Source organism: Orcinus orca, chromosome 3 (assembly GCF_937001465.1).
Source record: "Orcinus orca chromosome 3, mOrcOrc1.1, whole genome shotgun sequence".
Lineage (NCBI taxonomy): Eukaryota > Metazoa > Chordata > Mammalia > Artiodactyla > Delphinidae > Orcinus > Orcinus orca.
This window is the reverse complement of record NC_064561.1, coordinates 184,346,184-184,369,097: the sequence shown is the minus strand read 5'-3', so window position 1 is coordinate 184,369,097 and position 22,914 is coordinate 184,346,184. Positions and strand designations below refer to the sequence as shown.

General features: G+C 65.1%; 1 protein-coding gene across 7 annotated transcripts; it reads right to left on the bottom strand.

The window, feature by feature from the left end:
* Positions 1-1,647: 1,647 nt before the first annotated feature.
* On the bottom strand, positions 1,648-22,314 carry TERT (telomerase reverse transcriptase). Of its 7 annotated transcripts, none has more exons than XM_033436632.2 (16): positions 22,064-22,314; positions 20,596-21,958; positions 16,527-16,722; positions 15,160-15,340; positions 14,119-14,298; positions 13,359-13,517; positions 10,627-10,722; positions 10,063-10,148; positions 9,171-9,284; positions 8,688-8,759; positions 6,812-7,000; positions 5,244-5,370; positions 4,538-4,599; positions 3,833-3,957; positions 2,898-3,689; positions 1,648-2,418 (listed from the first exon to the last, which is right to left on the bottom strand). In XM_033436632.2, exons 1-16 carry the CDS (start codon positions 22,280-22,282, stop codon positions 2,315-2,317), a joined length of 4,065 nt encoding a protein of 1,354 aa, XP_033292523.2. In that variant the 5' UTR covers positions 22,283-22,314; the 3' UTR covers positions 1,648-2,314. The 7 variants fall into 7 exon arrangements, 6 of the variants coding, with proteins under 6 accessions (XP_033292523.2, XP_049564228.1, XP_004274558.2 ...); XM_049708271.1 differs by having other exon boundaries at positions 2,898-3,686; XM_004274510.3 differs by having other exon boundaries at positions 2,898-3,035.
* Positions 22,315-22,914: the final 600 nt, after the last annotated feature.

Sequence of the window (22,914 nt, the reverse complement as noted above, 5' to 3'; positions counted from 1 at the left end):
CATAAACCCCGGCAGGCGGCCTGCACTCATGCTCAGCTGATCTGGGCTGCGTTAGCACCGAGCCCGTCCAAGGTACGCTTGACGGCACCTGCCACATCACGTGGACCCATCAGGGCCATCCTGGAAGGAAGCCTCGGGAACTGCTCAAGGTCATCAAAATGCCGCTTTCCAGCCTCCGTGTCGTCCCCGGGCACAGGGCAGAGAGCCGGCCCCCAGGTCACCCCCTGAGCTGCCCCTCCTGCTGTGAGCCCCGCGGGGCTCTGAAGGGCGCAGCCTCAGTGCAGACAGAGCAGGGCAGGCCCGGGCGCTGGCTTCTCCAGGTGGAGGCGCCTCATGGGGACCTGAGGCCGGCTGGACGCGGAGGCGGGGACGCTGACGGGCTGCTGCGAGGGGGCCCGCTCTCACACAAGCCCCCCGGCACCTCAGATCCTCCTGGTGTCGGCTGAGCCGTGTCCCTGCAGCCTCGCCCTTACCCACCTCCTGAGCCCTGACCCTGACGCTGGACCCAGCCAGCCTCTGTCAGCTCCACCCCGGGGGGGTCACGGCATGGAAGACAGCCCCCAGACCAGCCTCCAACTTCCCTGCCCCCCAGCAGCACCAATACCACCTGGAAATAATTTGATTCACATTCCCAGACCTGCTGGGCCGGAAACGTGTGTGTGTGTGTGTGTGTGTGTGGGTGGCATCTGTGTGGTCCACCCCCCAGGGGATCACGGAGGCAGCACCTGTGTGGTCTACCCCCCCCCCAGGGGACCAGGGGTGGCATCTGTGTGGTTCAACCCCACACCAGGGAGCCCAGGTTGAAATCTGCCCCTTGCCTCCAAGCCCCTGGGCTCCCTGGACAAGCTCTCTGGGGCACTTGGCCATGGCCGGTCAGGGGCTGACCACCGTTCTCCCCGGGTCCTCCACACGGCCCCCCGAGGCACAACCCTTGACCTTGAGCAGAGCCCCATAGGCCCCGGCAGTGCAGGGAGGCCCCCGTGCATAAGGAAGACTCCCGTAGAGGCCTTACCCTCGGGGACCCGAGCAGCTCCCCCCACTTCCGGAAGGCCCCGTTCCCAGGCCTATCGTGCTCTTCCCCAGGCGCTGTGCCCGAGTCCGGCTAAGCGGATGTGACAGCACGTGACCAAAGGAGCCCCACAGCGGTCAGCACGCAGGCCACCCAGATGACAGAGGGGGGCAGACGGGGTGGACAGCCAGGGACTGCCTGCCTTAGCACGCCCACCTGCCCAGGTCCAGCACGCGGCGACAGGCGAGGAGACAAGCACTCTGGGGGAGGGATGGCGCCAGACTGGGACCCCCGTGTGCACGGCCCTCGCTGCTCACTCCACAGAGCCCGCGGGAAGGAGGGGAATCCCACGGTCCACTGAGAAGGTAACGGGCAGAGGAGAAACATGCTCAGGAGGAATCCCGATGTCCTGGACCTCAGACCTTTCTTGTCCGTCCTCTCCCACGTGTCCACGGAGCTTGGCCAGAGCTGGCTGCAGCAGTGGCGGGTGCTGGGCCGGGCCCCATGGGAGCACCCTCTCTGAGCCACCCGCCCCTCCCTCCACATCCCCCGCACCAGGAAGCCCCCTCCAGGCCGAGAACCCACGTGGCTCTCGCACCCCAACAGGTGCACGTGTTTGTAATTACAGAACACAGACCTCACTAGTACGCGTTTTAATACAAACTCAGAGAACAGTCGTAAGCTGTGAAACCAATCAGCAAAGGCTCCTTTCACTGGGGTGACAGGGCGGGGGGGCAGGAGGTGGTGCAGGAGTGCAATCAGGACGACCTGGGCCGTGTGCTGAGAGGGGACCAGCGGGGAGGGCCCAGAGATGGGGGCGCGGGCGGGTGCAGAGCGTAAGGACAGGCGGGCTCGGAAGCAGGGGCGGGGCCAGGTGGAACCGGGCCTCAAACAGCTGACTGGGGAAAGCGCCACGGGGCGTGAACCGCGGATGCAGCCGGCAGAGGCGCTGCTCCCGAGGTGGGTGTGAACGGCTGGGCTGGGCACGGACTGCACAGGTCAGCAGGAAGGAGCCCACGCCCACCACTCAGCCCCACGTGCCGCCCCATGCCCTCGCTCCAGACCGGGGCAGCCCCTGCAGCGAGGGGAAGGGGGTGACAAAGGGCCCCCCAGCCCCGTCCAGACGCCTGCCGCCCGATGACCGGCTCTCCCACCTGCCGCTTCCCGGTGGTCAGCGGCTGGAGAACGGACCCCGTCACGGGACGGCCACGGCGCGCGGGCCCTGCTTCCCTGAGGACTTGGGGGCTGCCCCCTCCCACCGGGCTCCGGAGCCCAGCCCAGCCCAGTCTGTGGGCAGGGCTGCCGTCAGTCCAAGATGGTCTTAAAGTCTGCGGTCAGGGCCGGGTCGGCTGCTGCCTCCAGGGCGGCCAGAGTGGCCCTCGGGAGCCGCCGGCACAGTCGGGCTCTGGCTACAAGGCAGCGACTGAAGTCAGGCCACCAAACCCCCACCTACGCCCCAGAGAAACCAGAGACCACCCTTCCCCGGGGCCCGCAGGCACTTACACTGCCAAGCACCCTGCGTGCAGGCGGGATTGGGGTGGGCACCTCAGGAGGGGGCAAGCACCCCTCCCCTGCCGGGGGCACGGGGACTGTCCGGCAGAGGCCCGAGGGGGATCTGGGTCGGGGGTGCGAGGAAGGACACGCAGGTGGGGGGCTGCAGGGGAGACGGAGGACGAGGACCCGGGGCGGGGTGGAGAGGTGGCGAGACCCGGGTGGTCATGCCAGGCCCCTGGACGAGGGAGGGGGCCTATAACCCTCGGGGCACCCGCACCCTCACCTGGGGGCTCTGAGACCCGCCCACCTGCCCCTCAGACACGGAGGGGCCCCAGCACCGGAGGGCAGGGCCCGCACCTCACGAAGGGGCGCCTGGCACTCCACCCGCGCCTACCTGTCCGCAGCGCCCCCAGAAGACAGCTGTAGGTGACGCGGTGACGAGCTAGCTTGAGCAGAAAGGCGTGCAGGCAGAGCCACTGCGCGGCCTCGGAAGGAAACGGGCCGGAGGCGCCCTTGGCCCCCAGTGACATCCCTGGGGGACACGAGGAGAGGCTGAGGCTCCGCTGGCCCCGCCGCAGCGTTCCTCCCTGGGGATACCAGGGGCCCCAGACGGTGCCCTCCTGCCGGGGTCCCTCCAGGCTGATGGCATGAGTGAGGTCTTGGGGGCGGCGGGGGGGGTGTGTGACTGGCCACTTCATTTCAGGGGCCACCCGACACGAGCACCAAGGAATCCTGAACACTGAGACGTTTTCTTCAACGTCTCCAAGAAACCTCCACAAACAGACGTGACGAAGAGCCAAGTCTCTTACGCCCAGGACCTCAGAGACATGCACGGCCTGAACCTCAGACAGATCGGGAACGCCCAGGACGAGGCCGGAGGTGCAGACACAGGGGCTGCAGTGGGAGCGTTCAGGTGGGGACGCCCCCCAGGAGGCCGGGCCAAGGAGCGGTGAACCCAAAGCGGGAGGGCGCGCGGCTGCCGTGGGTGCCCCTCGCTGAGGTGGGCAGGGGTGGCCCAGGGCCTCCTGCGGACCCTGGCCTGGACTGACGCAAGCGCCCAGAGCCCCAGGGGAGGAGGGCCACCAGCTGGCCCCCAAGCACCACGTCACTCTCCAGTCACGTGGCAGAGGGCGGCGAGCTGCTAGCAGGTTAAAGGCGCCCCGACGCCCCATCTCCGCCGTGGCTGCTGGAGAGGCAGGTGCTGCAGTGGCCGCGGCACACGAGGGACCCGGGACGGGCACAGGACGGAGCGTGTGGGCGTGACCCCGATGCCCAGCGCCCCGGGCGACCCCTCGGCCCGCCAGCCATGCCCTGGTCGCCTGTGCACACCTGCGTTCCTGGCTCTCAGGAGGGCGTGGCAGCGGGACGAGGTGTCAGAGATGACCCGGAGAAAAAATGAGGGGTTCCTCCCGACTGGCTGATTAAACGGGAGCTGCAGCACACACGCGTGGAACCTGGGGATGTCAGCTCTGTCAGGGGCCAGCCTCCCCAGGCTGCCTGGAGACCACGGGCGGCAAGCCTGGCTCTGGGTCCCCGAGGCCAGCCGGCGCGGTGAGTGAAGGACGGGGTCCGCCTCCCCAAGGTGGACAAGCAGCGGACTCCACGATCACCTGCCCGGCCCTGGTTCTTGGAGGGGGACCGCAGAGCCACCCGAGAGCAGGGAACGTTCCGGAAGAGGGGCTGGAATGATCGGGAGCCGCATCCCGCCGTCCCTTCCGGGGGCGCCTGAGTGTTCGGGACCACACACGCCTCCTGTGCACTGACTGGCCCTCTGCTCGCCTACCCGCCCCTGCCCCACGGCCACCCTCCTCCCGCCAGCCCCTCCCGCCGCGGGGACTCGGGCCGCCCCGGCCGCTCGGGCCTCCCAGCACCATCTGGTGCCCGGGAGCAGCGCCTCCAGAGCTGCTGAGGGCTCCGCGGAGAGGCGGTTCCGCCGCGGAGACGCACACGCTGCTTCCTCACGGACCCGGGGGCAGCGCGCTCCCCGGGGCGGGGCCGTCGCCTCCCTCGTGGAGCAGCCACCCGTGGACCCACCTGTAGGCCTGCAGCAGGAATATCTTGTAAACGTTTGTGAAAACTGTCTCAAGACTGTTCACCTGGAGTCATAAGGAAAAGCAATGTTGGCGATACCTCTGGTGTTTGAGTTTGTCTTCTGCTTTATTGCCCCATCAAACGGAACGAAAAAAAGGACCATCTCAGTAAGGATCCATCAGTCTCTCCCGTGAAACCCGCCAGGTCCTCACTGGGGCCCCTCAGCAGCTGCGGTGGAGTCAGGCCTGCGGGAAGGACAAGGGGGAGAGCCCAGCCTGGCTGGACGACGGCCTGGGCCCCGCGGCTCCAGCGCTGAGGCCACAGCGGTCCTGAGCCCTACGGCCTGTGAGGAGGGGCCCGGGCGAGGATGGCGGGGCAGCCACGCGGCAGGGTGAGGGCCGGGGGCCCTGGACACACACACGCACACTCACCCACACAGTGCACACCTGCACACACAGGCACAGGCACAGGGACGCATACCCGCACACTACACACCTGCACATACTCGCAGGCACACTCGTTCACACACACGTGAACTTGAGAGTGCACACGTATGTGATGCCTGATGCGCCCCACACACGTGCACGCGCCCGCACACGGGAACAGACACACGTGCCCCCCCAGGATCTGCGAAGCGCGCGCAGACCTTCCGGTGACGTCAGCTGCCCTCCGCTCTGCAGCCCCAGCCGCCCACGGGCAACCCGCACACCTGCAGGTCCAGGAAGAGCCCTTGGCACTTCAGCCGCAAGACCGCCGAGAGTTTGCGACGCATGTTCCTCCCAGGCTTGAAGCCCTGGTTGAAGGTGAGGCTCGCTCTGATCGAGGTCCCGGCGTAACTGCGAGACAGCGTGCAGTTCGTGGAAACACGTGTGTCCACTTCACACTCTGACTGCCACACACGTCCAGCCCATCAGCTGCGCTGGGCCGGAATGGGCGCCTGTCCCCCAAACGGTCACAGCTTCACGGGGAGCCAGACAACCTGGTGGACAGTTCATGACTGACCGGTGTGGTCGGTGCCCGGACATGAGAGGGGGCGGCGGGAGCAGCAGATGGACGCGTGGAACCGCGCGTGGAAAGCGTCTGCACTTGCGTCTTCCCGGGAGCACCCCAGAAAGAGGACCAAGTGCAGCCCTGAGGGCTCCAGCAGAACCGCGTTACCAGCGCAGGACGGGGCACGCCCATCCACCACCATCTCGACACCTGCGCTTTTTATTCATGAGAAAGCACAGGTTCCTGTGTCCACGTGCATCGCGAGTCTCTCTGCGCAAAGCCTGAGGTTGGGCTGCGTGCTCTCAGACTCAGTGTGGGGAGGTGGGGGGACGGGCTCTCAGGGGCCGAACTGCATCCCCCACATTCACAGGTTGAAGTCCCGACCCCCGAGACCGTCTGGGGATAAGGCCTTTAAGACGGTGATTAAGGCAAAATGGAATCATAAAGGTGGGGCCCTAATCCCATGGGACTGGTGCGCCAAGAGGAGACACTGAGGGGCTGAACACAGAGGGTGACCGCGTGAGGCCTTGGGGAGCAGATGCGTCCACACGCACTCACAGGAGAGGCCCCAGGAGAAACCGGCCTGTGACACCTGGACCTCAGCTTCCAGCCTCCAGGACCGAGAGAACGGAAAGGTCCGTGGTGTTTTTTGCGGCAGCCTGAGCTGACCGAGGCAGGGACCCAAGACTCTGTGTACAGAGCAGGCCACACGCACGGCAGCCCTGCTCCCCGACGGGCCAGAGGTGACCACGAATCCTGGTGCCCAGTGAGACCACGGGGACCCTTGTCTGGCAGGTCCTGGAAGTTCTGGTTCAGATCCACACGCTTCCCGGCGGAACACGCTGTGCCCCTGAGTCTGCCACGCGATTTCCTTTTATCAAAAACGCCCAGAAGGTACTTCCCTGGTGGTCCAGTGGTAAAGAATCTGCCTTTCAACGCAGGGGACGCAGGTTTGATCCCTGGTTGGGGAACTAAGATCCCACATGTTGTGGGGCAACTAAGCCCGTGCGCCGCAACTACTGAGCTCGCGCGCCTCGATGAGAGAGCCCGCATGCCGCAAACTACGGAGCCCACGTGCCCTGGAGCCCGTACGCCACAACTAGAGAGAGAAAAACTCGCACACCACAACTAGAGAAGCGTGCACGCCGCAACGAAAGATCCCGCGTGCCGCAACCAAAAGCGCCCAGAAAACGGCTCCCCCAGAGTCCATCCCCTAGTGCCCGCCGCTGGCCTCTGACCCCCCTGCCACGTGGGGGGACGCACAGAGCTGCGCGGCGCAGCGCTCACCTGGAGTGGTCACAGCGCACCTCCAGGGTGCGGGTGTCCAGCAGTAAACCACACCAGGGGAACAGGCAGTGCGCCGGCAGCTGCAGGGGGGCCGCGCCGCCCAGGCCACCGTCCTCCACGGGGAAGTTCACCACCGTCTTCTGCAGGTTCGCCAGGCAGCCATACTCGGGCACGCCGCGGACCAGGGCCCTGCAGCAGGGGGGCACGTCAGCCACCGGGCAGAGGGGACGCCACCCGCGGGTCTCGGAGGCACAGGTCAACGTCACCTAACAGCCCGGCGAGGCGGGCGGGGACTGGAGGGCTGGGACCATGAGCCCGCGAGGAAGGCCGGACACAGCCCTGCTCTGGCCTCCAGGCTTCTGGGCAAAGAAGTACCAACGATTAGAGGCCAGGGTGGACAGGCCAGCAAGGGCAGAGGCAGGCAGCGGGGAAGGGGAGCACGGAAGCCCCAAGAGCCAGTCCTGAAGGACGAGCGCACGCCGGGATGGCCCTCCAGGTAAGACAGGTGGGTGACTGAGCTGACGGGTCGGCTGGGACCCGGGAGACACGGGGCTCGGAGGGCAGGCACAGTCCAAGGGATGGGTCCTCTCTGTGACGGCCAGCCGATGTGTCTACCTGGCGAGGCTGCGGTCCCCAGGTGTGCACACTCGAGTCTGCGTTAAGACCAGGGGGTCTGTAGGTGGGGCTGACACCTGCAACCAGCCGGCTTCAAAGGAGGACACTTCCCAGAGCGGGGCGGGTTCACCCATCGGGGAAGGGCCCTGAGAGCCAAACGGGGGTGTCCTGACTGCGGGGGTCGCCCACTGACTGCAGCCCCAGCACCTGCCCTTCCTGCCACCCGCCCCCGGGTTTAAAACCTGCCCAGCCAGCCCCACCATCACGCGAGCCAGCTCCTTTGCAGCAAGTCTCCTGGACGTGTGCCTGTCTGCTGCGCCCCCTGGTGGGACCCTACGGACACGCTCAGAGCTACCTCCCTGCCCAGCCCAACGACCACAGAGCAGCGCCGCTCCCAGAACTTCCCATGACAGAGGCGACGACCTCTGCGCTGTCCCTTCTGGTGGCCACTGGACACGTGTGGCCACTGAGCTCTCCAACTGTGGCCGGTGCCCATGCGGACCCGCGTGCAACACGGGTTTACATTTGCAGTGTCCTGTGCCGGGGCTGCCATAGGGAGCCCCAGAGCATCACAGCGGGCGGACCCTACAGGCTTCAAGCCTGGGGTACCCCGCAGGCAGACACGGGATCCGTGGCTGCTGTCTAGGTGGGTTTCTCCAAAGGCAGCCCAGCGACCAAAGTGTCAGGCTCGGGGACGGCTTGAGGGCTCAGTTTTGAACTTTCTCCTCCCTTGGAAAACCACACTTTGAAACAAGCCCCCAGACTCCCTGGACGGGTGGGGCACTGTGGCCGCAGCCCAAAGGGTCCCAGGTGCCGGGTTTGCTTTGGGTACCAAACCCATGCGATCCCCACGCCTGGTAACCCCTCCTTCTTGACACGTCTGAATTGCCCGCTCTCGCAGACGCTCTCTGCGGGGAAGCCACAGGTGAGCCGTGCAGGCCTTTCCTCTTCCGTCCCCCGTGGTGCGGAGCGCGCAGCCTCTGCTCCGTCCACCACAGCACATCATGGGCGCAGAACCTCCAAGGAGCCTCTGCAGACCCAGCCCTGCTGCCTGAGCTCCTGCAGTGGCACCTGCGTCCTGACGGCCACGCCAGCGACAGGAGGAAGTGACGGCACTCTGGGCTCTCAGAGCCGCGGGACGACACCGCGTGACACTCCCCAGAGATGTGACGTGTGGGGAGCACGGACGTTCGCACACAGGTCCCACCGTCGTACGTGGGCCAAAACGCGCCTGCAGAGACACACGCGTGGGGGCCCTTACCTGAGGAAGGCTTTGGCTCGTGGGAGGTGAGGGGTGACCAGCAGGAAGTCGTCCACGAAGCGCAGGAGAACCCTGGACACGGATTGACCCCGAGATGAGGGGGACCCTGAACGCACTGCTTTACGCCCACAGGCAGCGTCCTCCCACAGGAGCCAACGCTGAAAATTTAATGTCTGTGTTCCCGTGGACATGGGTAAAGCGACCTTCTCCACAGAATCGAACCGAAGACTCTGGCTTCTGTGGGATTCGGCTCCAGCTACGGATGCCGAGCAGGGGCCCTGCAGCTGGGCCGGAAGCACACGAGCTTGGCACGGGTCCGAAGCCCCGGCCACACAGAAGGCCACGTTTCCTCCCCACTTGAGGCCTGCTGACCACCTCCTGTGCGCCGTTATGAGAAGAAAGGGTGAGGCCCGGCCTACATCCAGGACCAAAAGTACGAACAGGCCCCCAGCAAGGCAACGCCCGCCCACAGAGGGTCCGTACCCGTCCCGCTGGATTCCGGGGAAGAGCTCGTTCTCCATGTCTCCGTAGCAGAAGCTGCAGAGCAGGGTGGACAGGATGGAGCCCTGGGGGACCCCCTGACACTGGACGTAGGACCTGGGGGGCAGGACGCGCTTAGAAGGTGGGCCAGCCACGGTGGGCCTCCTGCTTACGTCGTAAACACATGCACAGACGTGGAGCACAGACACACATGCACACGCGTGCCCACGCCGCACCCGCCTGGGGGGACATGAATCAAGATTTATCACGCTCCCCCGCGAGGCCCTGCCACACCTCGGTCACACGTGGCACGACCCCTCTCCACGAAGGTCACAGCGGGTGGTGGTGCCCCTGGGGAGGAGCCAGGGGCCACAGGCGTGGCCTTTCCGGTGGAGAAAGTCCTCTTCCCACCCGGTACCATTTACACACACGTGCAGACGTGTTCCCTTGGTCAAAATTCGCCCCGTTGTGCAGTTGGCACGTGTGCCTCCCCAGGGTGTACGTGTTTTTTTATATTTTAACATGATTATCTTTCAGTAAGTGCTGTAATTACTGAGAATATAATAATAATGAAAATACACCCTTTAACTAGAAAGCTTCCTGAGCGTGGCCCACGGTTAACGACCTCCGAGAAGGCCCCGCGGTCCAGGCTGACCTCTAACGGCCGTGGCCGTGAGCCCGAACCCCCGGGGCCGCTACTCTCCTCGGTCGCACACGGGGTCCCGCTCAGGCACTCGCCCAGGCCGGTTTGGCTCCGCACACGTTAAAGAAGTTATCTGCCGGCTTCTGAACGCAAGGACTTCCCACAACCATGGGAGCCTTGCTCTGTCACCCGGCCGCACGGCCGCAGTGCCTGTCCGCGGCCGGTAAGGGGGAGCCGCGGGTCCGGACTCACCTGCCCCCGATCCTGACCACGTGGTTGTGGACCAGGCGTAGGAAGAGCTTGAAGAGGCTGCCGCCGGCCTCGTTCAGGGAGCAGCTCTGCGAAGGCAGGCGGGCGTTCACCAGCGTGGATGCCGCCCTGGGCCAGCCGGCGGGCCAGCCGGACGGCTCGTGGTGGGGGCCCCGGACCCAAAGGAAGGCGTCTGGTGTCTGGGAGCCTCACATCGTGGCAGGGTCGCTCCGAGACTATCGTGCACAAAGCACGGGGACCGCGAGGGCCGACCCGCTGCTGGCAAACCTGGCTTTGGGACACTCTGCTCACACGAGGCAACAGGTCGCTCGATGGGTAGCTCGAGGCGGGTGTACGGGGCAAGCCCTCTCTTGTCCTCCTAGAGGGAGGGGGCTCGCCTTCGTGTGACCTCGAGGCCAAACTGCGAGCGAAGATGTACGGCAAATCTCAGAAGAGCCGCGGGCAGGCGGCAGAGGGTGCGTGAGGCCCAGAAGAGGGCAAATGTGGCCAAACGTGGGTGCAAGTCTCTGCCAGCCACAGAGGGTGTGAGCAAGCGCCCGCACTGACCTGCTCGATGACCACGGCGTCCCTCAGTGAGCCCGCTGCCTGCAGGCGCTCCACGAACTGTCTCATGTAAGGCTGGAGGTCCGTGAAGGTGGACACCTGCTGGCCGGGAAGGCGGGGTGAGGCGAGCGGACGCCCCCCTCCCCAAGCCCCGATAGCAAGGGCACACTCAGAACGGGGAACAGAGCCTGGGAGGCCCCGCCCTGCAGCTTCTGTGGTGCCCCTGCCATGGCCGCTATGACCAGGGATGAGATGCAGAGCACGGCCACCTGGGGATGCTGGGGAGGCGGGATGCAGGCGGGCTGGGGTCTCAGTCCTCGGGGTGCATCCCACCTTCACCCCGACTTCTCCCCAAGCCCTGTATCCACCGTGGGAGGTGGAGCCCGAGCAGAAAGTGGGGGCTCTGAGACTGAAGATGCTGGGGTTCAGAGCCACGAAGTAGCTGGGACTGAGGGGCAGTTCCCGGGGGAGGGGCTGCAGAGAAAACACCCTGAGCAGCAGGCGCCCCTGGAGCCACGCCGAGTGGGGCTGAGGGAGCCCAGCCCCTCCGAGGGGACCACACTGGGGAAGGGCCAAGTGAGGGAGACCAGGCACCACTGTCTAGAATGGACCCCCGCCGAACTAAGGTCACGGCTCCACCACTGCCAGGAAAACACCATCCACTCCGGAGAAAAGCTCGCAAAACCCTCATGTTAAAACCCCTATTTACAGAGTGTGGCACACCGGGAAAAAATTCCAGAAGCTATAGAATAGGCCTGTGTGACCAAAACCACCCACAAACCAGCAGAAACAGACACGACAGAAACCTGCCTGCAGGCGAGTTTCTGGCATTTTAAAATCACTCAAGATAACACTGCTAACAAAACAAAGATGGAGGATGTAACCAGAGCCCTGGAATCTGTGAGAAAATTCACATGGATTTCTAACACTGAAAAACAGGCTGGCTAAAATTAAGAATTTCATAAATGGGTTTAAAATCAGAGACAGAAAAGAGCAGGCGAGTGAACCAGAAGACAGGTCTATAAACGCGCAGATTCCAGCAGAGACGGAACACATTAAAGCAGCAGCGCAGAAATTAACTCAGAACAGACCCTGGACTGAACGCCGGCTCCAGCGAGAAACATTCTAAAGGAGCATCAGGGTCAGGCAGCCGGGCAGGCTTCAGCCCCACCCCGCGGATACGCTGGAGCCCGCAAAGCAAAAGCATCTGTTCGTGGAGACTCCACTTGCAAAAGAAAAGGCGAGACAGGCCGAGAAGGCGCCTGGGAGCCCACAGCTGCCCAAGGACTTGTCCCCAGAGCGTGGGAAGGTCCCCTAAGATGGATGACCAAGGAGACAGCCTGGCAGCACCGGGGAGATGGGATGGGCACCCCATGAGAGGACACAACCACGTGGCCGGTACACAAGGTGCCCAGAACCGGATCTCCCCAGACCGAGTCCCACAGACAGGACCGCGCTGCGCCACCGGGCGACCAGGCTGCAAGCTGCAGCCCTGGTCCCTCGGTACCGCCAATACCGCCGCCAGGGCCCCCTGCAGCGCCTGCAGCCGCGCTGGAACCTCTTGGGCAACATCTCCTAAAACTACACAAGCCTGGAATCCGCCCACGGCAACGAGGACTTTGTTTCCCAAACGGCACATCCTGGGGACGCTGGCAGCGGCCTCACTCACGTCCAAAGAGGAACCGGCAAACGCCCATCCAGCGGAAGGCGAAACCTCACCGCGCACGGTGACCGCGGACGGAACACGGAGACGCTGCTCTGGGAGGCTGGACCCCAGACGCGGCGGAAACCGGACAGGAGGGCAGAGTTTCCCTGATTTCCCATTACAGAGTTAGAGACAAGCGAGCACGTCGCCGTGCTCAGGGTAGGAGAGGTGCCCCGGGGGGCGGGAGGCAGTCCCGCGGGCGCTGCTGTTCTGGGCCGTGAAGCGGAGAAGACGTCATCCCTGTCCACAAACCCAAGATCCTGCGTCGCACACTCAGGACTCGCAAACCATGCTCACCAGCGCCTTGTGCTGGGCTCTTCACACGCGCCTTTTCCAAGAACTTCTGGGGGAATTCCGCCCCCCCCCCCACGCCTCCAGTACACACGCTGTTTCAGCCGGGGTGGGGTGGGGAGGTGGTCCAAAAGCCTTCCCGACAAGCGCTAGGAAACCCCCCACCTGGTGGCCTCGGGTTCAACCGAATGTCCTTGTCCCCTCCCAGCCCTGCCTGGGCCTGAGGCCCCAGGCGGCTGCGGCGAGGGGCTGCCCTTCCACCCTCGACCTACTGCGCCCACACGGACAGCAGCGCGGCCCAGGAGTCCCGGGCGAGGCGCCCTGCGGCACCTCCCCGCCCATGGAGCACACGCGGCCCTGCTGCGTGGCCGCTGGGACATCACAGAAACACGCGTGGCTCTGCTGCCACCAGGGTCCCTCCTCTCTGCTCAGCCCGGTGTGTAGTCGGGGCCCTGCGGCTGTGAAGGGGCAGCGGGAGGACAGTAACCGACGGGAACACCAAGAGTGAAGATGACGACCGCGCGTGCGCATGCGCGGGGGGTGGGGGTGGGGGGAGGAGGGCCTGTCGCGCACGCCCACGCCCACGCCCACCACCACGCCCACCACCACCACCACCACCACCACGGCGCATGCCCCTCCCGCAGACCGCGCCTCCCGCAGACCACGCCCCCCACCACCCAACGCACGCCTCCTGCAGAGCGCGTTCCCCAGCACCGAACACACCCCAGGTGGGGCTTACGTGTCTCTTGAAGGACTTCCGCACGTGTCCGCGGGCAGTCCTCTGGACCACGGCATACTGGCGCACGCAGTACGAGTTCTCATGAGGCCGGATCACGTTGGCTATCACCTCCGCCAGCCTGTCCTGGGGGAGCGCGTCGTACGCCCCCGCCACGTCCACCTACATGGGAACCGAAGTGCCTGAGGACGCGCTCACCTGGGCCCCGAGTTCCCGGTCCTGCTGGTTCTGACCTGCGGTCAGCAAACCCTGGGGTGAATCGTACACCAGGGGACTGGGGAGACCCTGGCCCCCCCTCACGCTGTCCCGTCCCCGCCCCCCACGCCCGCCCCCCACGGGGCTCTCGCTGATACCCACTTCCCCTGGACTCTAAGCACCCTCGGGGCGGGTCTTCGCCCCTCTCTCTGAGCTGCAAGCTGATGACCAGGGTACCAGGGCACCCGGCGCTGGGGTGTGAGCAGGTGTCTCCTTCCCTGAAGGAGCTCCCGTGGAGTTGGGGTGCAGTCACGGAGTCCACTCCACAGGGGAAGGCACAAAGCCTCGGCCCCGGGGAGCCAGACACCCCCAAATGGAGATGGGGTTCCCTGCCCTCCCGCGCACAGAAGAATCTGTGGGACGTGGACGCGGCTCCACCAAGGGGTGACTCGTTCTGGCAAACACGGGACTGCAAAAGGCTGGCCACTGCCCACACTGGCGGGGCCTGAGGCGAGGGGTCACCTGCAGGGCCGGTTCCCTTGGTCGGGGGCGGGCATCGGGCGCCCACCTTGACGAAGTAGAGCGGGGCCACCGGGCCCCGGGCCCGCAGGGGCAGCACGAAGGCCTGCCAGGCCCTGTAAATGTCGTCCATGCCCAGCACGGAGGCCCCCAGAAGGCCGGGGCGCCTCAGCCGCTCGTAGTTTAACACAGCGAACAGGGTCTTGACCTGGGAGGTGAGATGCTGGACCTGCAGGCCCAGCCCAGGACGACCAGTGTCACCAGAGGGGCCCCAGACCAAGGGGATGTGGGCTCAGACAGCCCCCGGGACGAGAGGCAGGCCCCCGCGCTGTGCCGCCGCCGCCGCCACCCCCGCCTACCCCGCCTCCCTCGGACCGCAGAAGGGCCAGATGGCTGCCCCCCCCCACGCCCACCCCAGACCCCAGGGTCTCCCCAGGGACCCGTCCTGGGGTCACGGACACCACGTGTGGAAAAATGCAAGTAGCTACACCCTTGGTCCCCTCTACTTACCTGGTCCCCCCCACCCAGCGAAGAGGGGTGCTGCCTCCTGGGGGGCCCCACCTCCTAGGGGACCCCAGCCCCACTGGGCGAGCACTTTGTCTTCGCTCATGGACCAAACCCCCATCAGCAGCGACAGCTTCTCTTTCTCACTAACGGTAGAATCACCCCTAAATCACCCCCAAATCCTACAGGGAGGCGCATGGAAGGGGTCAGAGCTGCTGGTGAGGCAGAGGTGCTGTGGTGGGGAGAGCAGTCACGGGGGCTCACCATGGGGGTGAGGTCCTACGGGGGTCCTCGGGACCCTGGCAGGCTGGTGACAGCTAGCGCATGGTCCCTCTGCCCCGGAGAGCACACCGTGCCCACCCCCGGAGGATTGCAGGGGCCAGGGGCACAGAGGGTTCCCAGAGCCCATCCAGCACCTCACAGGACTGGCCTTCCCGGGAGCTCCTCCTCTGGGCCCGGGAACCCCCATCCACGGCACCCCACCATTCCACGGCCTCACTGGGGCTGCCAGCCCCCCGAGACCCTGACTACAACCACCAGGCCTGGGGTTCGATGCACTTTGCCTAAAAGCGGCACAAGCGGCGACCTTCCTGTCTCTGTGCGACCTCCCGGCTCCCACGACGTCGCCCATGTTCACGATGGGCCGCAGCCCGCTGGGCTTGGGGACGAAGCGGAGCTTGGACGTCGGCAGAGCCGGCCTGTCCTCCTGGAGTCGCCTGACATCTGCCTCGGATAGCTCGCGGAGCTGCACGCGCTCTAAGTGTTGTCTGAAACAGAGGTGCCCGTGGGAAGCCGGGGCGCGCAAGCATGGCAGCCACCAGTGCCCGTGAAGTCGGCAGAACCCATGCCCAGCACCCCAGACTTGCGGCGTGGCCGGGCGTCAGCTGGAGGCCCCTCCTCGGCAGGGCCGGGACACCCAGTTCCCGGTGGACAGAGCCCCGGCTGGTGTAGGCCGGGACCCGTGGGCCAGAGAGCCCGCCCTCCTCTACACAGAACGGGCAGGGAGTGCTCGGCGTGGCCCCGAGGAACAGAAATGTCTCCCCATGGGCCTGCTAGCTCCTTGTTACCTGTGACCTTCAGCCTTTACCCCAAAACCACCCACTGGGAGGGCCTGGGTGGCCCCTGCCTCCTGGCCGCTGGGGTGAGGATGCTCCCTGGGCTGGTGGCCCCAGGGGTGAAGCGTGGTTCCAAGCACAGCCCATCATGGGATTCAAACACCCACCAGGCAGGGGTCGGGCCCCATGGGCCCCACAAGGACAGCCTAAACGGCCGCTTTAGGTCACATGGCGTGAAATACTTAAATGGGGCGCCTTCACTCAAGACCACGATCAAGACGTCCAGAGCCTCCCCCCACCAGACACAGGAGGACACGGGCCCCAGCACGTGCGCCCAGGGACCCCGGCCCGGCTCCCTCCACAGACGTCCTAACGCAGGGCACGGCTCTGGCGCAAATGCTGAGCGCTCTGACACTGGGAGCCTCGGCCAGGCCCAGCCCCTGTCTTTCGGGCTGTCACCCCATCCATCCTGGCTGGTCCCTATCCAGCTGACACCTGCCCAGTCTTTCCAAATGGACATGAGACAGTCAGTGAGCAGCTGAGACAAATCTCATGGCCGCCCTGCGGCCATCCAGCCCCCGGGAGGCCTGCTTCACGGCAGCGCCTCTGCCCCAGACGCGCCCCACTGCACGGCGTCAAATAGGCGGGTCTGTCATCTGTGTGATCCTCCGTTCCGTGCGGATTAAACAGCACCGGGCCTATGTGCCGGGGGAAGTAAGCGGCCCGCCCGTACTGCTTCAGTCCAGACAGACTCCCAGACCCCACAGGCCATCCAGCCCGAGCCCCCGGCTTTCAGGTAGGAAGGGGCTTGCAGGAGTCCGTGACGGGGGCGGGGTCCCTGGAGGAGCTGGCCGAGGAGCCCTGGGCAGGGAGAGGCCGTGGTTCCCGATGGCCGTACCTGATGCCGACGCTCTGCAGCTGGCTCCAGACGCGCTTCCGGAAGAAGAAGAGCCGGTTCTTCTGGAACGTAGTCTCCGTGACATAGAAGAACGCCCTGAGCACCTCGACCACGTACGCACCCATCAGCCAGCACAGAAACCTGGCCAGGACGGCCTCGCGCAGACGGTGCTCGGCGGCCGGGACGCAGCGAGCCCCTGGGAGGAGAGAGGCCGGTGCTCACGCCGCGTGCTGCCTGAGCGGCCCCTCGGGCCTGGACGGCTGCACATGCGGCCCACGGGCCGTGACTCGGAGCTCGGGCAGAGGAGAACGCGGGTATCTCAGCAACGACGCTTCCCCCATTGCATGTTAAAGTGACGATGTTGGATCACCGGGCTTTGATAAAAAACGTCTCTAAGTTAGTTTCACCTTTCCTTTTTTCCTTTCTTATTGGGGCTACGGAAAATCTGAAATGTTGTATGTAGCTCGCGTTAGGTTTCTACTGGGCGGCGATGACGTGGAACCTCATCGTCTGTCCCCTTTACACACAGGCTGGAGGAAGCAGAGACTGCTCTCCACACGGGGGACGTGCAGTTGAGGCTGTGTGCATCGCCCCCGGGTGGCAAGAGCCAGAAACACCTGGGCTTTTCCAGGCTGAACACCGCGGGCAAGCAGACACAGCCACACACCAGGGACGCCCGACGCCGCGGGGCTCCGGACCCAGCCGCGGGCCAAGGTGAGCACGCTCCCCTGCGGTCCTCTGCATTTTACTCTGTGCACTCGGAAACATCTCCAGCAGAGGTGCATCTCGAGAGCTGTCACCAGGCTGCCAGGGGGGCCTCACTGCGGACAGAGCCAGGGCTTTACCACCAGTAACTGGCATGAAAGAAACACAGAAGAGAAGAAAGGGGCCCCAGAGGCAGGTCTGGGGCAGGACAGTGAACAGTGAGCAAGGAGAAGAGAAGGGGGATGAAGCTACATAAACATCGACTGTAGAAACAGTACCAGCAGCATCTAACTTGGGACACAACTGGGTTAGTGGAGGGAACAGCTCAAGTGCGATCTGGCTCCAACACGCAAGGCCCTTACACGGTTCCCAAGGTAACCAACCACCCAGGGAGGGTAAGTGGAGAATACAGAGCTAACACTGGAAGCAAACCCAACGCACGCACACCCACGTGAGAAAATGCACGTCAGGAAACGAGGAATAACAACGCGGAAGAGGGGGCCAAAGTGCAAGGTGAAAACTGCATCCACACTCGCCTATTATCACAGGAAATGAAAAAAAATCACTCCCGGTAAGTGCTAAAGACTGTCAGAATGGATTGAAAATAAACGGAAAACGTCAGCTCAGGGCTTCCCTGGTGGCGCAGCGGTTGAGAGTCCGCCTGCCGATGCGGGGGATGCGGGTTCGTGCCCCGGTCCGGGAAGATCCCACATGCCGCGGAGCGGCTGCGCCCGTGAGCCATGGCCGCTGAGCCTGCGCGTCCGGAGCCTGTGCTCCGCGATGGGAGAGGCCACAGCAGTGAGAGGCCCGCGTACCGAAAAAAAAAAAAAAGAAAAGAAAAAAGTCAGCTCAGTGCTGTTGTTAAGACACTTAAACCACGTATCCTCATAGGATTCGAACAGGTTGAAGATAAAAACTAAATAATGAAAAACGACACAAGCAGGAAATACTAACCAACGGGAAGGCGGGTAAACACATTTTATGGTAAAAAGAGCCACTAAACATTCATGGGGAAGATTAAGTCTAAAATGTGCCGGCAGCTAACAACCCATCGTGCAGACCGTCGGGGCAAGCAGGAAAGGACACACCCACCCCCTGGGGCCGTGTACCCGCAGCGTCGCGGCATCTGGAAGGACACACGTTTTGCACGGCACCCGACGTGGTGACCACAGCACCAACCCCGGCCTGCAAACACACGGGAACCATTAGTGCTAACGCCACACACGAGACCAAGCCAGTCTCCACGGGCTCCCGGCCACCGCGGTCCTACGTACCCGCACGTGGCTGTGTCAGAAATCAACAGTAAAAGGCAATTTAAAACTGCCACACATCTGGAAAATAAAACATAATCGTCCAAATAACTCCAAGATCAATGGAGCAATCACAGTAGAAACAGAAAACACCGAAAAGCGGCCGATCGAAACACGATCGAAACACGGGGCAGCTACTGCGGGGCTGGGGAAATGCACAGCCGGGGAGGGAGTCGGAGGGGCGGCAGGTGACTGAGGAGGAGAGAGGTGGGGAAATTAGGAGAGGCCGACACCCCGCTGAGACGTCAGAGCCACGCCTCAGGTCCATGGCGCTCAGGGGCGGGAGGGGGGAACGCTCCCACCCGCAGCTCAGGAAAAGCAACCGTGGTCGGATGTAGGCGGACAGGATGGGCCAACCAGAAGCTAAGGCAGCGAGCAGGAATCCTGGTGATGTCTCTAGTGACACGTGGCCCCAGATGTGGACAGCCCGGTTGTCTGGCCTCCGGGGCTGGGGATCAGGGAGCTGCCAGGTATCAGTGGGCAGCATGGCAGGCACGACAATGGCCTCAACAGAGGCAGAGGAGGCTGGCGCTGTGGACGGAGTGCCTGGCCGGCACGGAGGAAGGGCAGCATTCCGGCAGGAGAGGGTGGAAGAGGCGACCTCGGAGAGCCGCAGCTCAGAGCAGCATTTATTCAGCCAGCGGGCAGAAGGCGTGGCCGAGGCCATGGAAAGGAGCAAATGACCAGGGGCATAGCTCAGGCGAGCAAGGGCCCAGTCGCCTGGGAAAACACCACCTCCTCAGTGCCTGCAGCTCGAGGGGCACGGGGACCCCATCTGAAATCGGGGCCAGAGCACAGAACTCAGAGCCTCCTTCCACAGAGCAGGCTGGGGCCCCACGAGCACAGAGGCGTCAGGTGAGGGCCTGGTCTCCCGGGCCCGCCTCCTGGAGACTCATCCACAGCGTCCCACGTGCAGGGAGCTGCTGGTCAGGGGGCGTAAAAGTCACGCAAGATGCAAAGTTTCTGGAGATCCGCCGTAGGACACCGAGCGTACAGTGCGCAGTACCGTGCTGTCCACTTCAACGTTGTTTAAGAGGGCAGGTCTCATGTTACGTTCCCACAATTAAAAAAAAATTTTTTTAAACCAAGTTGCTGAAGGTCACCCTGACTGTCCGCGTTACCTGCCCCGGGGTCTCTTGGGGAGCCAGAAAGGGTGTGCCCCGGCTGCACCTGAGGCTACCACAGCCGCGATCTTTGGGGCCCCCACCCCGGGGACTGTCACACGCATGGGGGAGGCGGGGGGCAAACCTGGCTCTCACAGACGACTTCCTTCTAGAAGTCATGATCATCTCAGGAGCGTGGGGAGAGCAGGGAGGGTGCTGGGCCTTTCACTCCTGGCTCCGCCCTGCCAAGGAGGGTGCTGACCCAGGCGGGGCCGACAGTGGCTGGGCCGGAGGAAGCCCAACGTCAAACCCAGAACACCACAGTGGGAGGGACACGGCCGGCTCAGCTCCACAGAAAAAATCCTGCCGGCGCCCACAGTGGCTGCCCACTGCCCTGAGACAGCGGTCGGCGTCCTGATGCTCCCCTTTGACTCCTGGTGACGCTGGGGCCTTGTTCAAGGACACGGTCTTTTCACTCCTCCCACCTGCCTGGCCCCGACCTAGCGGAGGCACAATTAGAACTCACATCCGGATCCGCGTGGGGGCTGACCAGATCCAGCGGGAACTGAGGAGCCGCACCTCCCAACCCCATAAACGGGGTTCTGGGTCCAGCCCCCGTTTCTATCAGCGGGGCCACGCCAAGGCGATAAACCTTGACGTCAAAAAGGGTTATGGATGACCCGCAGACACGCCCACAAGACCTCCTGTTGACCTCCGTCTGTTGGCGCAGCCCTAGACCACGTGTCCCGCCTGCTCACCGCCCCTCCCCATCGCCCAGAACCCGCCTGAGCCCATGAACGTCCGGAAATTTATGCAAACTGGATGGGAGAGGGGGACAGAGGCAGAGAACTCAGAGGGAGCAACCCGACAGCCACCAAGAAGCCCCTGCCCCCCGAGCGAGGTACGGAGGAGGCCCTGCCGCACTCGAGGTCCCGAGGGCGGGGTCCTCACCTGGGCTCCCGCGCAGCCAGGCGCAGTCCTGCACCTTCATCTTCCAGGTCAGCTCCTGCGGTGAGAGCTTGCCGTGCTTCCCCAGAGACAGGAGCTTCTTCACATTCCTCAAGAAGCGGCGCTCGTTGTGCCGGGAGCCCCAGAGGCCTGCGGGCACCAGCCGGCGAAGGCAGGCCCGCAGGAGGCCGTACACCTGCCAGGGGCTGCTGTGCTGACGCAGCAGCTGGACCAGGCGGCGCGAGCCCGCGTCCCCCTCGGGGGTAGCGGCCGGCCTCTCCCCGGAGCGGGCGCCCACTCCAGGGCTCTCCTGATCGCCTGGCCCCGCCGGGGTGGTGGAGGCCGGCAGTGGGCAGTGCGCCCTGAGAAGTGCGCCGTAGGGGCACCGCACGTGGTTCTCAAGCAGCTCCCGAAACAGGGGCCTCATCCGCCAGTAGCGCGCGGGCAAGCGGCGCATCCTGCGCGGAACCCCTGGTGGCCGGGGCTTAGAGCCCAGAAAGATGGTCTCCACGAGTCTCTGGGCCCCCGCCAGGCTGGGAGGCAGGGAGCAGAGCAGGAAGGAGCGGCGCAGCCGTTCTTTGCTACCCGAGCAGTAGAGAAACTGCTTGGTCTCAGCCCACGCTCGGGGACCGGGCTCGCCCTGGGGATGTGACGGCCGCCAGGATGGGGAGCGAACACCCCCCTCGCCGCCCACCAGCGAGAAGGGGCGACGGGTCCTGGGCACGTTGCCCTCCTGAGACTTGGCTTCCGCGGCGGCTCTGGTAGGTGTCATCACGCGGGGGTCGCTGTCGCTCCGCCCAGGCGCCCTGCCCAGGTGGGCCCTGGGCGCCTGCCCTTCGGTACCACGCTCGGGCTCCAGGCCATGCCTGGGCTTCTTGGCTGGAGGCGGACGGCCCCCCGCACCGCCCCGACGCCGCCTCGTGCCCTTGGCCGGCAGCTCCCGGGGTCCCCCCGCCTCCCCGTCGCCGCCATTCCCGGCCTGGCGCGTGAATCCGAGGCCAGTCCGGGTTCCGCCCGCGCGTCGCGTGGGCCGCGCCGCGGCGGCGGTGCAGAGGTCATAGAGCGGCGGCCCGCACACCTGGTAGGCGCAGCTGGGGGGCACCAGCAGGTAGAGTGCGCAGCGCGCCAGCAGGTGGGTGAGCACGTCATCGCCCACGCGGCGCAGCAGCAGCCCCCACGCGCCGCTGCCGCGCAGCGTGTCCGTCACCGTATTGGGCAGGTAGCTGCGCACGCTGGTCGTGAAGGCCACGGGCGGCCCGCCGCGGGCCCCGTCCAGCAGCGCGAAGCCGAAGGCCAGCACGTTCCTCGCGCCGCGCTCACAGAGCCTCTGCACGACCCTGGCCACCAGCTCCTTCAAGCAGGACACCTGCGGGGCAGGGCTCCTGAGTCGCTGGGGACGCAGGTACGTCCTTCCCCACCCCCTCCACCACCACCGCGGCGGGCCCGACCGGAGTCCCCGGAGGCAGCCCACCTGGCGGAAGGACGGGGCGGCAGGAGGCGGCTGCGCATCCCAGGGCACGCACACCAGGCACTGGGCCACGAGCGCGCGAAAGGCCACCGGGTCCCCGCGCCGCACGAGCCGCCGGTCCTCGGGCCCCAGGCGCCGCACGAAGGTGGCCAGCGGCAGAACCTGCCGGTAGCGGTCCCGCAGCAGGGCGCGCACCGCCCGGCACCTGGGCGCGCGCGGCATCTTCGGAGCAAGGGGGGTCCGCGCGGAGGAAGGGGCGGGGTCGGGAGGAGGAAGGGGCGGGGTCGCGGGAGCCCCGCAGCCCCGCCCTTAGTTCACCCTGCGGGCCGCGGGTGTGGCCCCAGAGGTGTTTGCGCCCAGGTGCCTCGAGAACCTGCTCCGACCGCGCAGCTGCTCCGCGCAGTGTCCCCACCCACACGCCGTGACCCCTCCCAGGGCGCAGGGGTCTTGCGAGGGTCGCAGAGAGGAGAGGCTCTATGGTACCGAGGGAGGGGACCATAACGTGGGGTCCCTGGGGGACCTGGTGCATTCTGCGCCCCCGCGGAGCGGGTCCTTCTGGTGTGTTACTTTCTCACGTGGGCCGTGACCGGACAGTGAGGGATGCTTTGGGGTCCAGCAGGGGCTCATGGCAGCGAATTTGTAATGATGTGCAAAGAAGAGAATGGACCACCGCCCCTGCCCCGCAGGCCTGGGGAAGCCAAGGCAGCAGGCGCACCCTGGACCTGGACCGGCACGCGGTGGGGCTCCTGGAGCTCTTTCCCGGCTCCGGCGGCTGGCAGTGGTCAGCAGGCAGCGGTCGGCGGGCAGTGGTCAGCAGGCAACAGCGGCACTTCCCCCACTGGCTTGGTCTCCCT